We start from the raw sequence: 13,611 nt of genomic DNA, 5'->3' as shown, positions 1-13,611 counted from the left end.
CTGAAGCGTTCATCTTAGTGGAAGCCATGGCGTGCAAGTCGTGGTCAAGCTTTTCTTGGGTGGATTACAGTGACATATCAAGACTTGTGACTTTACTTTGGAATTGCCTGATTATGAATTCAATGCGGTGTAGTCTCACGACGACCTTGCGTACTGCCATGGTGGCTCAGCGCAATTGCCAAGATGATTGTGAAGTGACTCCCGAAACGACAAGAGGCTGTGTTCTTCGTATTTGCATAGCCAAGACTGCGGTTGAACTTCCTATTGTATCGCCACAGATATACTCATCATCAATTACAACATTTGCCATCTGCTTGATGTCTGCCATGCATTGATGGGTGCTTACCCTATATCACTCAGTCAAGTGGACGGAGCTAGTACCCCGTTGAATATCTCATATCTCTTCATTTATTGATGCTTGGACAGATAAAAAGCCCGCAAGAGTATCATATCATTGATTGAGTATTGTATCAGCAGGGGAAGATGTAGAAATGTTGACTCAAGATACACGTTTCTCAACTCAGCTGATAACGATGTAAAATGGTAGCCCAGAACGAAACTATCGCAGTTATCTACCAAGAATATCGACAGATTGATACATCTGGGCAGAGCTGTACCGAAAGCCTGTCTAATTTATGATTAGTTATCCGTAGAGTATACTTGCACTTCGCAGCACGACCAGACTCAATATGATGGCTTTAACAACCCCATACGCTTTCAGTGACAACAAATGTAGGCCTGAGACAGGCCCAAGACGTCCCTTTGGCCGCCAGCAGGGAACCGTAATGCTCACGATTAGCTCCAGAGAGTCTAATTGAAGTCGGAACAGATAAAAGGAGACAAAGCCATCAGTTCTTCCAAATTACCACCCACGATAACCACGTTATATGCTACAAACAATAGAGAACGTAGCTCAGCAGCAGGGAGATACATATCAGTAACCAACCAGATAATATAAAGAACCATTACAAGATCCTCCCGTTAAACAGATCAGACTCCAACGCATCACATACTCCTAAGTCGGCAGCCCCATCCCATTCCCCGAAGCTGGACTATAAGCGCATACCGGGGAGTTGTACGACCTGACAATGAGAGTAAATGAGCATCCAAACTAGATCCATTGGCGACTTTCACTTTCAAGTGGCCATAATACACATCTACTCAGTCATTTGCAGTTTCACCTGCGATCGATTATAACCGTAAGTGTAATGTGAGATATGAAAGAAGGTTTTGTCAAGACAGCAGTGCCTTTGCATTACCAACAATAAACCACCTACTCTATGAGAGCCACCCCTCAAAATCTATCCCGACCTGACCATCCTTCAGCTTCTCATCTCGTTGTTCATCATATATTTAAGACTCCTCAATTGTCTCTCAAAAACCGCGGCAGTCCTCAACAGTTCATCTCCATCACACAAATCGCCAATTAGGGTTATCACTATTCTTGTTAATACCAGGAACAATACTAGAACTGTATCATACATACAACGGTCGACTGCAAGGCCGAGATTGACAATAGCAAGCTTGATATCTGAAAGCTCAGACTTTTTGTCGAACCTGATCTCGAATGATCCTGGAGATGACGGTTCAGTATCAGCTTTAGTTTCCTTTACCCATATGTAGAATCTGGTCTCTAGACCCCGTGTTTGGGAGGTCAGTGGCCATCTCGAGTTGTCGCATCGTTCGTCTGCCACTTCGACAAGGCGTCTCAAGCTTGACGAGGCTTTTGCGACTATTGTAGCGACGCTAGAGTCAGAATAGCTTGCTCCGTCAGATGTCATTGTTAGTACTTCTTATTTATCGAAAAGGTTGCAAATGCGCCGAAAGCGTGTGCTTGCATGCTCAATGTCAGGAGATGTAGCACATGTCTATATGCCTATTTGACTCATGACAGACGGATGACTAGGCAGTTATTGACTATCGTAAAGTCCAACAACTGAGGTGCGTCAGACTGACTTCTACATCACAATCAGAGGCTCTAAGTGGTAGCTAGTCACGGGTAATGACTTGACATGCTGAATGCAATGGATAAGTGCACAATACTATCGTACGTGATGGACTTGTCAAATACATTTGCTGACTGTTGAATCGTTAGTACGTGTACATGATAAGAGCTGCAGCCCTGATCAAGTTCCAGAGAGTAGTTTCCCTCGTGACGCAGTAACATAACTTCGCGAACCAAAGACGAATGAACTCCGGGAAAGGTAAACACGAGCTAATGTCTAGTCAGAGCACTGTTTACAATTGTCTCTTCACTGGAGGAGTCTAGTTGAACGACATATCATTGCTGTACACACGCTTCTAGTACAGGAGTGGTGTCCATACCTGCAGCGTCACTTGTAATTATGGAATTTACTCAACGTAGATTACTTGATCCTCTTCACTGCTTCTTTATAGGCATAGCCAGGTCTATACAAGCTTCTATCGCCATATTTTCTCTACCAAGAAGAGGTATGCCTGGAGTGATAACCTCAAGTAAATGTTCTATATATCAATCTATGGAACTGAATCTATCTACAGCCTGGTCTCACTTATCCTGATCAAGCCATAGCTCCTTAGGAAGATATCCCAAGAAACGTATCAGCTCATTCACCACACTCTCAACCCTGCTAAACATCACCTTTGCATCACCTTGGTAACTTTCTCCTTTACATAGCTTCTCAACTACCCAGAAAGTGTCAATATTCTCAATGTTCCTCAGGAACAACTTAACTTACGACCCTCTAGATCCTCCGCCAAGTGTCCAAGCTGTGACTGTATTGTAGATCTAGTATAGTCTTGTTTTCGAAATTTGTAGTCGAGTGATAATGTAGAAGATACACTGCGGTCTGCTCCGTAGCGTATACCCCATTGGTTAAAATCCTGGCGAATATCTCGTACATCGTCTTCGAGGGGAAAATCTCTCTTGAAACTGGCTGACTGATAGTTTATATCGCGGAGTATAGTGTCTATGTGTGTAATACATTGTGAAAATAATGTATATATATCAGGAGAGTACGTGTCGCGGGTCATGGTTGTAAGATTGATACTAGGAATTGCGATAGTAGGTAAGGAGAAGACAGCCCGCCTGGAGCGTTTATATAGACATGAGAAATAGAGTGCCTTTGTCACGATCCTCGAGACTTTTCTCATTCACATCAAGATAGGGCGAGAAAGGTTTCCCATGGTGTTACCGTTTGTGTGACCATCTTCCTGAGGTTGATGGTGATTTGAGGACTCGGTATGTTTGATGAGCCATGATCGTTGACCGCGGTCAGCAAGTGTGATGATGAGAGTTGAAAAGAGTGATGTTAAGGAGTATAACGAAATACCGAGTGATTTGGTCTGTGATGTGAATAGTGACGAGAATTGATGGACTCATTGATTGGGGTTCTATTTACTGTTAAGCATATGTTGCTGTTTCGCTCAAAACCCTCATAGCTCATAGGTATGTGAAATAGAGAAAGTCGGCTACTCTTATATATATATAACCAGGAGGCTGGCTCATCATTGAGTTAAGGGTTCTCATAGTTGTGTATTTAAACCTCGAATTGGATATCAGCTTAGGCGTGTGTCACAACCCAAGAAGTCTTTTATTGAACCCTCGCCCAAAACTATTCCTTGCTTGAAACGTAATAGGACCACCTTATCAACTCATTCACCGATAACTCATTCCAGAAACATACCCATACGCAAATGCAAAAAAGCTTTCATCCTTGGCAATACTTTGCTTGACCCATGACTCAAAAATGGACTCTCCGGTCCCCGCAACGCCACTCACCTTATCATGCTCTCATTATAATATCCCGATTCGTTTTTTCACCTCTCGGTAAACGAAGTCTTGAACTGTACAGTAGTATTCTTCGCTTACACCGACTTGTGTGACTAGGTAGACTAGGTCTTCACACCATCGGTCTCCGTTTCCGATCCGGTCAAGGAGAATGAGAGAAGTCGTAGGGCGTGCTTTTGACGACGCTAGAATCTGCGAGTCTAGAGTCCAGAATCAGCCCTTTTCTGTCAGATTGAGTTATATGATTGGTGAACTAATAGACTAGACCGGAGAAAAAAAGTGAAAGGATTTAAGGAAACGGTGGGCGCGGGAATACATCCCGTCTATGCATATATACTAGGCTCAACACCATACAATTCTATCCTATTCTATAATCTCTACACTTTGTATTGCAGTACGAACTTGAAACATGATCCGTTCGACGCCTGATGAGGAAAATGTTCAGCGGCCGAGTTTCCAGGAAAATGCCAATTGGGCAGCTTACGGGCTTGATCCTATAATGGCTACCATGTCCAATGTCAACCCAGACGCCGAAGCACAAACAAACACAGAAGATGCCCCAGGTCAAGATGTCGAAAAGTCGTTCAGTGCGTGGCTTTGCGTTCTTGGATCATTTTTGGCACTCGTTCCTACATTTGGTAAGCATATAGTGATCATATCATGAGCATACTCTCCTAACAACATCTCAAGGCTTCATGAACTCCCTCGGTACAGTCCAGTCATATCTCAGCATAAACCAACTTCAAAACTACAGCGAAGGAGAAGTCGGTTGGATCAGTGGCGTGTTTCTATTTCTCTCTCTAATCTTCAACGTCCAAGTTGGTCCCATGGTTGATGTCCATGGCCCCAACATCATCGGCCCAGTAGGAGCGGTTCTATACGTCGCGATGTTCCTCCTCATGGCCGAATGTAGTGAATACTGGCACTTTATGCTCTGTCTAGGAGTGTTCGGTAGTATCGGCGCTGCAATGACAATGGTCGTCGCGATAGCTGTTGTGGGAAAACTCTTTGTCCGCAAACGTGGCCTGGCTATGGGTATTACACTCGCAGGATCATCCGTCGGAGCTGTCATATTCCCTCTTATCCTACGCTCTACCTATCCCAATCTTGGATGGCAGTGGTCTATGCGAATCATGGCGTTCATATCAGCTGGTTTACTCCTCCCCAGCATGATCTGCTTCATCCCCTTTAACAAGCTCTACAAGAACTCTACAGTCGCGGGAGGTCAGGCAAGCCCCAAGAGCTCGACACTCAACTTCACAGCCTTTAAATCTCCTGCGTTCTGTTTCGTCACGGGTGGCATTTTCATGTTTGAGTTTGTCATCTTCAGTATTTCGGGTCTTTTGCCGTCTATTTCTACTCGCGTCGGCTTCACTCCCGAGAATGGCTTCACTTTACTTGCTATCATCGGATCGACGTCTACGCTTGGTAGAATCATTCCGGGGATTATTGGTGACAAGTACGGGCATTTCAATATTCTTCTTATTATGGCTGTCTTTACCATTATCTTCATGGGTGCGCTGCTTGTTCCTTTTGGTACGAAGTCGGCTGCGGCTCTATATGCTTGGTCTGCCCTCTGGGGGTTTGGATCTGGCTCATTCCTTTCTATTACACCTGGTAAGTTCTGACTGGAGCCCCTTCTCAACATTGTGATTGACATATGCCAGTGTGTATGGGTAAAACATGCGAGGCCAAAGACTATGGACGTTACTATGGTAAGGACTGCACAACCCTAAGAAATAAAGCTTCGACTAACTATCACAAAGGCATGATGAACTTTGTCACTGCTTTCGCACTCCTCATCGCTCTTCCCAGCAGTGGTGCCATGCTTGAAAACATGGGCCCTCAGGCTCTAGCTGGTCTATTCACTGCCTTGACTGCCGTGGGAGGAGCTTGCAACGTCGCTGCTCGAGCTCTCCTTATTGGGAAGTGGCTATCTCCCAAGACTATCGTATGATCTTGAAAAACATGTTGAACTTTAATGAAGTGCCTTGGAGAAAGCGGTGATGATTAGATACATGATATACGGAAAAGTTTGGACTAAGGGTGGTGGAAAATGATACCTCGCACGACTCATAATGAAATTACATACGGGCATAGGAGTTACATATTGTCTTTTAGCAACAGAACAAGTCTAGTCTTAACATGAGTTTCTTCAAATGCCTCAAGCATCCTGTCTAGCCTTCCTCAAGGCAAACCCCATCTCAACAACCCTCACCATAATAGCATTCGTCAAAGGAATCTCCCTGTCTCCCTCCCTCATCCTTTGCACTTTGATCTCCTCCTCCGTTGCCCACACATAATCCTGATGCTCCTTCGCATCCAACTTCACATCTCGTGTATCCACAACGTCAACTTCAAAGCTAAACTTGCAGAAGAATCTCTTCCCTGTTCTATTCGTAAACACCTGACCAGGCTTTCCACCTGCGCCGTCGGGTATAACGTGACGGATGTGCGTGGCTTCTAGACCTGCTTCTTCCCAGAGCTCGCGCGCACAGCCGTGCAGGACGCTCTCATCCTCATCATCGCAGGCTCCGCCGGGGATTTCCCATCTGTTGGGCATGCTGTCGTCTGGAGCGCGTTGTAGCAGCAAAATGCGGTTGGAAGGGTCAAAGATGAGAGCACCTGTTGCGAGGGAGTCCCATGTCTTGTCGTGCGTCTTAAGCCATTCGCGATGGTTGACGTTCCACTCTGAGACGGAGTCGTCAAAGGTAAATTTGAACTCTGGAAGAGCCTTTTCTGACGAGTCTTGTTCTGTCATGTTGGTATTGGCTTTTCAAGTTCAAGAGGAGATGCTGTGAGAATCGCTCCAGCTGAGGTTACGCTAAAAGCGATACTGCCTGCATGTGCATAGAGGCCACTTTTAACCCACCGAACGTCCCCTAGTTAGATGTTTCAACTTCTGCCTAAACAATAAGTAAGCAATGTGAGCGTCAGCCTGTAAAATCGCATTGTTCGATTGTGATCGCTTGCTTCAATTGCTACCAAGGTACTTGCCCTCATGAGACCTCTCATGGTGGGTATCTACAGGTATTTGTTAACGACTATATTTCTACATTAACCGACGACTCCTCTCGACCAGTCTGTTTCTCGTAATCTGTAAACCCCTTTGATTGTATGATTTCTCTCGTAATCGATGAGTGGCACCCGTCTCTAGAGAACGTGTGCAAAACTACATATTCGGGCACATAAAAGATGAGATACCTTGTACATACGTGTAACATGGTGTCCAGATTTGTTGACATAAATCCTTTTTTGCTCTCTCCGACGTGTTCTAGTAATATCGCTATACATAGACTACTATACTGTGCTTCGGGGGCAACACTGACGAAGCTCAACTGCAGGAGTTTGTACATGACGTGACCAGTTCGAGTGTTTCTTTGCCCATCGGTTGTTCCAAAAATATCCGATCCATGCGACTTCGTCATGCTTCCATGTTACAACCATGATAAATACCGGCAAAAACAATGGCGTGATAAGATTCCAATGCCGTTGTGCCGACAACAGAGCTGTTGATAAAGCAACCGCCAAACGCCCAAACGCTAAACATACACATGGGCAAGCCGAACCATGCCCTAAACCAATAATTTGCAAATAAAAGCCATAGACTTTTGTGTAAGATGTTCATGTGAACTTTTGCGATGCGTCAAGCCGGTGACGATGTGTTGACGCAGAAGAAACAACCCTCCCCAACCGTGTACATATCTCGGTATAACGCTTGCTATTCGTAATTGTTCCTCGGGTGGAGCCATAAACTCATAACGTTGCTACTTCAAACAATCCATGATTACACTCGTGACTCGTGTTGAGGAATGATGGATCTTTCAGCACGAGTTCGCATGAAGTTTGCGTGAGCTTCCAGGCAACGAGCCTTGAGACGTGTTACTGGCCAAACTGCTGCCTTGTCTAGCATCAGAGCAGTAATTCGAAGCAGCTTCGCAGCATAGCCATTGTGGCCATCCATGTCCGCGGTGACTTCTTGCCCACCCAGCATATTCATCTTGATCTCTGCCGAGGACAAAACCTCCTGGACCTTACCAAGCAGCTTAACATCTTCCTCCTCTAGGAGCATGATCGCGTGAACTTCAGTAAGGTCGACTGTATCTTTACCGAGAATACCAAGGTAGCAGCCAACCCGGTCCTGTAGCGTAGCGATCCATTCAGCAAGAACCTGAGCGCAATCAAAGGCGCAGAGGGCAGATTGTAGTGGAAGCTCCCTGCTTGTAAAGTCGGCAAAGGTGACACCGAGCTTATCCGACATGGCGAGCGAATCCGCAGCATAGAAGGCAGCCTTTCGCAAATGCTTCTCCCGACGAGAAGTGGCGTTACCCGACATGTTGGAGGATCCTGGCTGAAGAGGATACTTGGTGTTTGAAAAGTCCATTGATGACGTCTGAGTTGCAGGTGATTCTGCGAATCCGGAGCTGTTGGAGTTGTCTGAAGGCTCGGTGCTGCCAGATTCAGAGTTTGAGATTGGTGATTGCTCTGCGTGCTGAATGATCTCATTACCACGGGAAAGTTCCTCGGCCATACCGTCCCAATCCCGCTGCCAGAACTTCTCCTTTGAGCGTCCAAGGTTTACAAAGAGCCGAATGTACGCCAAATCGAGCAGAGGAATTGCATCAGCTGACAGAGGACCTTGACCAAAGGGATTTGGGCGCTCAACACTGTGATGAGGGTTGCTTGCCCAAGCTGCCTGCCATGCCTTGAGAGCAGGCTCGATATGTCTATGCATTTTCTCCGTCTCTTCGTTTGTCCAAACTTTGTTGTGGTGTCTCTGTCGTGTCTCCCAGATATAGTTGTGGAGTGCGTTAATAAGGACCAGTGAGCCGAATGTACTAGTGCGAAGTGGCGATGCCATCAGATCTCTACCATCTGTCGAGGGATCGAATTGACCGTTCGCGGAGAATTGATGTGTCTTGTCGTTGGCGTGAAGAAGGTCGCCCAAAGCCTCGTGGAACGTCATTCTATTATGGTCCGCAGCATCTGCTCCACCTCTGGCGTGGAATACAGCGCTCGATTCGGCCGAGAAGAACTCCTCGTCGCATGGAAGGTCCAGGAAGATTTCCGAGTTAGTTAGCGCAGGCGTATGGTTGTACGCAGAAACCAGAAGGCTGGAAAGTATAAAGACTGCGTATAGGGTTCGTTTCCGCTCTTCTCCTGACTTCCATCGCAACCACTCCGTTTGGTCGGGTTCCATATTGGGATTCCAGCTCCCATCTTCAGCCATCTGGATGTCTTGACCGTCAGATGCGTTGGAACGACCGGGCCGAAGGAGATCAGCTGCTTGAGCTAGACTGACCAGAGCAGCGCAGTGGGTTGAAGCAATATCACTGGCAGTCTTGTCGCCGCAGTTATGACCATAGACGACGTTCAGAAGCATCGCCTGAACAAGCCATACTGGAGTATGGACTCCACCATCATTGCTGTGGTCAGTTGGGGTACTTCGACGAATGTCGGCTTTTCGAACATCTGCTTTTCGACGCTCTTCAAGATAGAAGAAAATCATTTTCTTGGCCATTTCGAACAGCTCTCGAGATATGGCGACTTCCATCTCGTAGAGCGCACCGATGGCGGCCATGGACAAGATAAGGCAACCACTACCACCTACACCTGGACGACTATTGGAAAGAGGCATATCGAAGGACAATGTTGGAAGATGCAGGAAAGGCAGATGAGGGTGGAAATAAGCTAGATAGGCACCGACATATCGCTGGAGGTCCTGAGTACTGGGCAAATTGGCTGCTTGAGGAGAGGCGGCATTGCCGGCAGTCTGGGAGAGAGGAGATTGAGGTGAGCCTTGAGAAGTAAAGGAATATTTACGACCCCCAAAGGGCAGGCACTGGGACAGGATGTTCACGATGGCATGCCGGGTGGCATCTGTAATGGTGGTCACGGGCGAAGCGCCGTGGTTGCCGCCATTTAGGGAGGATGGCGTCTCCGGGCCGGCGTTAAAGCCAAGGGTCTGGTTAATGTTCTGGGTGTTGAGCCCCGTCACGACAGAGGGACTCAACGAGCTCAGCGAGGGTGGAGGCGTAGAGAAGTAAGGGTCATTGATCTTTTGAGTAGCTGGCTGAGGTGATAACGGTGCTCCGTTGAGGAGATCCGGAAAGACTGAACCATTCAGATCCATCGCAAAGGGGTTCGTGGGCATCTGTGGAGGCGGCATCACAGGTTGTTGCCACATAGCACTTGTCCCAGCCGGTGCGGGATGATTCGACCCATCCAACATAACATCGCTAATCCCACTCTGACTAGTCGTGCTGATTGCGGACGGACTAGATCCATCAATCACATTCTCGTTCGCGAATGACATCTGGTGCTCAAAACCAGTCAACCAGTCAATGCTATCGTCAAAGTTTTGACCTGTGTGCATCCCATCGATCCCGTTTCCGAAAGGCGAAGCCTGTTCCAAATTCATCGCCTGCGGTGAATCGTTATAATGGAGGTTGTTGGGGTTGACTGTCGTTCCACCGAAGAGCATGTTGTCAAATTCGAACTCGGTGCTGTAGGCGGACAATGAAGGCGCCGTCCTGAGAGGGTTAACAAAATCCAGGCTATTGAAAGCTCCAGCATCAAGCTTAGGGAGGCCAGGTTGCATCGAACGCTGGCCCATAGCAGCGGACATGCCACCATAGAAATGATCCATATTGTGAATCGGCAAACCGGCAAGACTGGGATGTCTGCTGTGAGTGTGACCGTGAGGCGCACCGCGAGCCACAGCAGCATTAGCAGAGTTCATCTGTATAGCCGAAACATCAATGTGACTAATGGTGTTGGCTCGGGGCCGCATTGTGTTGGGTGCGGCATTTGAAGCTGGAGCAGCCGCGCCAGCAGCAACTGCTGCTACATTGCCAGCGACACTGTTTTTGCGAGCACGGCTCTGGCCAGGAGCGACGCCGGTTGTGGACTCACGACGATTACGAGGGCGGGAAGCCGGTGTCGAAGTCTGGTGCAGCTTCTGCTGGTGACGCAGCAACAGGTCACGGCGAGCAAAGCATCTTGAACACTCGGGGCACTCAAAAGGCTTCTCCTTTGTGTGAGAGCGTTCGTGTCGCTTGAGATGTTCCAATCGGGCGAACGAACGGGAGCAGGTGGTGCAAACGTGAGGACGGGGCTTGTCCGTCTTTGGGGGAGGGAAGTTTGGCGTCTTTGTGTTGACGGTGATGGTTGAGGCTATAAATGTCAGCATGTAAAATCGGAAAGTCTGGTCGGCAGCGGCGCGCGGATCAAGTCGAACTCAGAAGTACGAGGGCAGTGCCGGCGAAGGCGGGATAGCTCACCAGAGTCGTCGGTGGTGGAGGGTGCAGTGCCAGCGGCGGCGTTTGTAGGAGCGGTAGCGGACATGGCGAGGTTGGGATGCGAGACTCTTACGCCAGAGTCGTTAATTACCATCGCAGGTCGGCTGGTTCAAATTCGCATTCGCGAGGGTCAAAAAAGTGAGGTTTTCGCTGTCGTGCTCGCAACGGTTCGTCGTGGGGCACAAGATTGGGCGACTGAGAAGCAGCGATAGAATGGCGGGGAGTCTTTTGGCGGGCGGCGGGCGCGGTTCGTCACTTTTGGTGGGGGGGAGGGGAGGTAGGTATGGTACTTTAGGCGTATAAACGTAACAAGGCTATCAACGTGAAAAGAAAACGTATTGTTGAAGCGACGCTATCATGTTCCTCCAGACGTAGAGAGAAATATAGGTGGAAAATAGTATGAAGCAATTCAGATTCAGATCGTCGTTGAGAAGTGAAGCAGTAGCTGCTTGGAGAAAGTGGAAGAGAAAGAGAGTTTGAGGCAGTGGTGGCAGGTGCAGCAGAAGGAAGAAGGTAGGTTAGGTTAGGTTGGCGCCGAACGGGGGCCCAGGTAAAGGCAAGGATGGCAAGGGAAGGAGCTAGAGTGTACGGTGCGTGGCACTGTACGCCGACTCCAATTCGACCTAGGGACTTTGGGGGTGTGGTTCCAGTTGCCGTTTTCTCTTTCTAGGGCGCATCGACTTCCCGTGGTTCGCTCGGAGGAAGGTAGGTGAAGATGGAAGGGTGATGGCAGCTGTTCACTTCCATTTATTCTGGGATGAAATCAAAGAAAAGTCAATTCTCTGCTTCTGGCCTTTTTCGATTTGCAGTTACAGGCTCCTAATATGGCCGCAGAGTCTCACAAGGAAATTATGATCAAGTTGAATCGATGAGGCTGGGCTAGATCAGGCTGCGAATGTGATTTGTGTTATTCGTTGTAGAATAGTATATATCGCATCTACAAGCAGTGCCTCGGTCCACATTCGTCATTTCAACTTGATGAATCCATCAATTGAATTCGATTCGGGCTCGCTGCCCCCGAAGGCTTTCGTCAGTTGCCTCACCTGCGTCATCTTATCAAGTCGTCAAAAAGCATGTTATGCTCCCTCACCTCACCGTGGGCTTTTTTACTCGGGCTTGGCCTGGCCTCAGAGTGTCAGAAGAAATGACCGTTAAAAGCATAATAGACGAAATAGTTTAGTTACTTCGGGGCAGTTCATATCTGCTCTTAGGTTATCTTATTTTGGCAACCTAAGCCTCAGAGGACAATTCTTCTGTCACCTACCTGCCTGGTTGAGGCTCACGGCTCACAGCACAGATCCCTCCCCCATAATGGATGGGTGGATACTGAGCGGTCGGGAGTACGACGTTACTTTTTGATCCTTAACCCTTCGTGCGTCTTAAGTTGGGTTGTGGTGGTGGGATGGATCACGCCTAGACCTGGCAATGGATACCCTTGATTAACAAAAAGGCCGATCCATCCCAGCAACTTTCTGCCGCAAAAGCTAAAAGGCTTCTGGGAGTGAGCCTGCACAGCAATACGGCACAGCAACTCAACTAAATTTATGATTACATCACGCGGCGAACGCATTTGCTACTTTCCGAGGCATGGCTGGATTTGAAAATTAGCTTGCTGTGTGTGATTATCATGATTTACAGGGGGGCTTTTCGGTGTCAGATATTACAGGGTCCTTTGGAGAGGCTATCACCGTTGGCTGTACTTGGGCTTGGCTCACAGCACGTCAACCATCTCCAGCCAGCATCGTGTCACGAACATCTCCGGCTAGAATCTCAAAGTTCTTTGCTTGTGCATCCTCATCACAGAGCCTATTGGGTATGAACTCCTGTAGACGCTCCGCGCAACCGCCTTTTACCACGGCATTTGACATCCTAACAATGTCCAGTACGGCACAAGTGTGCTCGGCCGATGGCTTGACTGGGGCTGAAGTTGAACTGACCGAGTATGCACTGTGCAAGTTTCCGTAGGGAGGAACAGCAAATTGGCACCTCTAAATAGCTACGGGGGTGGGATGAATGACGACTGAATCGCAGCGTCCCGAGATGCAGAACAACGTCTGCATGTAACATGTGTTTGAATCCAGTTTACGGAATGCACGAGTTGTGAAGCAGATATCCACGGTACAGTAGCTCAAGGGAGAAGGACCCTTGAACGGTCTCTCGGGGTGTTTCTGGAGTCTAAGATACGAGTGGTCGAGGCTTAGATCGGTACAGCACAGTAGCTCGCTTGGACAATTAGCTGCTACAGTAGCTTAGGTGGACGTAGCTTCCAGTAGCTTAGCGTTCAGCACAGTAAGGTAGGCACGTTTAGCCTCCATCTTGGGCACGGTCTAACTCAGATTCGAAACCACAAAAAAACAAATGATATCTATCAAGGATCGTTTCCGGTCGATTGGACTCTTCGTATCCTTCTTCTCATACCGTACCTGCTCAGGCGCTTAATCCTGCCCCAGAATAACAATGTAGGATTGGTTCGACAGCTATTACGGAGTCGTTAGTCGCCGGTCTGCACAGATCCCAATTGGGAATCCATTCTACCAGGCC

At 48.0% G+C, this 13,611-nt stretch overlaps 4 protein-coding genes across 4 annotated transcripts; 1 reads left to right on the top strand and 3 right to left on the bottom strand.

Moving 5' to 3' along the window:
- Window positions 1–2,527: 2,527 nt before the first annotated feature.
- B0J16DRAFT_316926 (uncharacterized protein) lies at window positions 2,528–3,012 on the bottom strand (the record flags this gene model as incomplete). Its single annotated transcript, XM_046125342.1, has 2 exons — window positions 2,528–2,664; window positions 2,718–3,012. The coding sequence occupies 2 exons, from the start codon at window positions 3,010–3,012 to the stop codon at window positions 2,528–2,530; spliced, it is 432 nt and encodes a 143-aa protein (XP_045987169.1).
- Window positions 3,013–4,178: 1,166 nt separating this feature from the next.
- B0J16DRAFT_395235 (major facilitator superfamily domain-containing protein) lies at window positions 4,179–5,825 on the top strand (the record flags this gene model as incomplete). Its single annotated transcript, XM_046132180.1, has 4 exons — window positions 4,179–4,407; window positions 4,460–5,386; window positions 5,437–5,484; window positions 5,536–5,825. 4 exons carry the CDS (start codon window positions 4,179–4,181, stop codon window positions 5,724–5,726), a joined length of 1,395 nt encoding a protein of 464 aa, XP_045987168.1. The 3' UTR covers window positions 5,727–5,825.
- Window position 5,826: 1 nt separating this feature from the next.
- B0J16DRAFT_74450 (NUDIX hydrolase domain-like protein) lies at window positions 5,827–6,604 on the bottom strand. The gene has a single exon (XM_046134417.1). The coding sequence runs from the start codon at window positions 6,528–6,530 to the stop codon at window positions 5,934–5,936; it is 597 nt and encodes a 198-aa protein (XP_045987167.1). The 5' UTR covers window positions 6,531–6,604; the 3' UTR covers window positions 5,827–5,933.
- A 952-nt stretch (window positions 6,605–7,556) lies between these two features.
- Window positions 7,557–11,116, bottom strand: B0J16DRAFT_381142 (uncharacterized protein; the record flags this gene model as incomplete). Its single annotated transcript, XM_046131135.1, has 2 exons — window positions 7,557–10,945; window positions 11,053–11,116. The coding sequence occupies 2 exons, from the start codon at window positions 11,114–11,116 to the stop codon at window positions 7,557–7,559; spliced, it is 3,453 nt and encodes a 1,150-aa protein (XP_045987166.1).
- Window positions 11,117–13,611: the final 2,495 nt, after the last annotated feature.

This window comes from Fusarium flagelliforme (assembly GCF_020744385.1).
Source record: "Fusarium flagelliforme strain FIESC 12 MPI-CAGE-AA-0113 chromosome Unknown B0J16scaffold_2, whole genome shotgun sequence".
Taxonomy (NCBI): Eukaryota; Fungi; Ascomycota; class Sordariomycetes; order Hypocreales; family Nectriaceae; genus Fusarium; species Fusarium flagelliforme.
The sequence above is the reverse complement of the archived record's forward strand: the minus strand, read 5'-3'. Positions and strand labels throughout refer to the sequence as shown.

Excerpts from the sequence above, each read along its gene's own strand:
- B0J16DRAFT_74450 (XM_046134417.1), bottom strand. The coding sequence starts at position 6,530 with ATGACAGAACAAGACTCGTCAGAAAAGGCTCTTCCAGAGTTCAAATTT.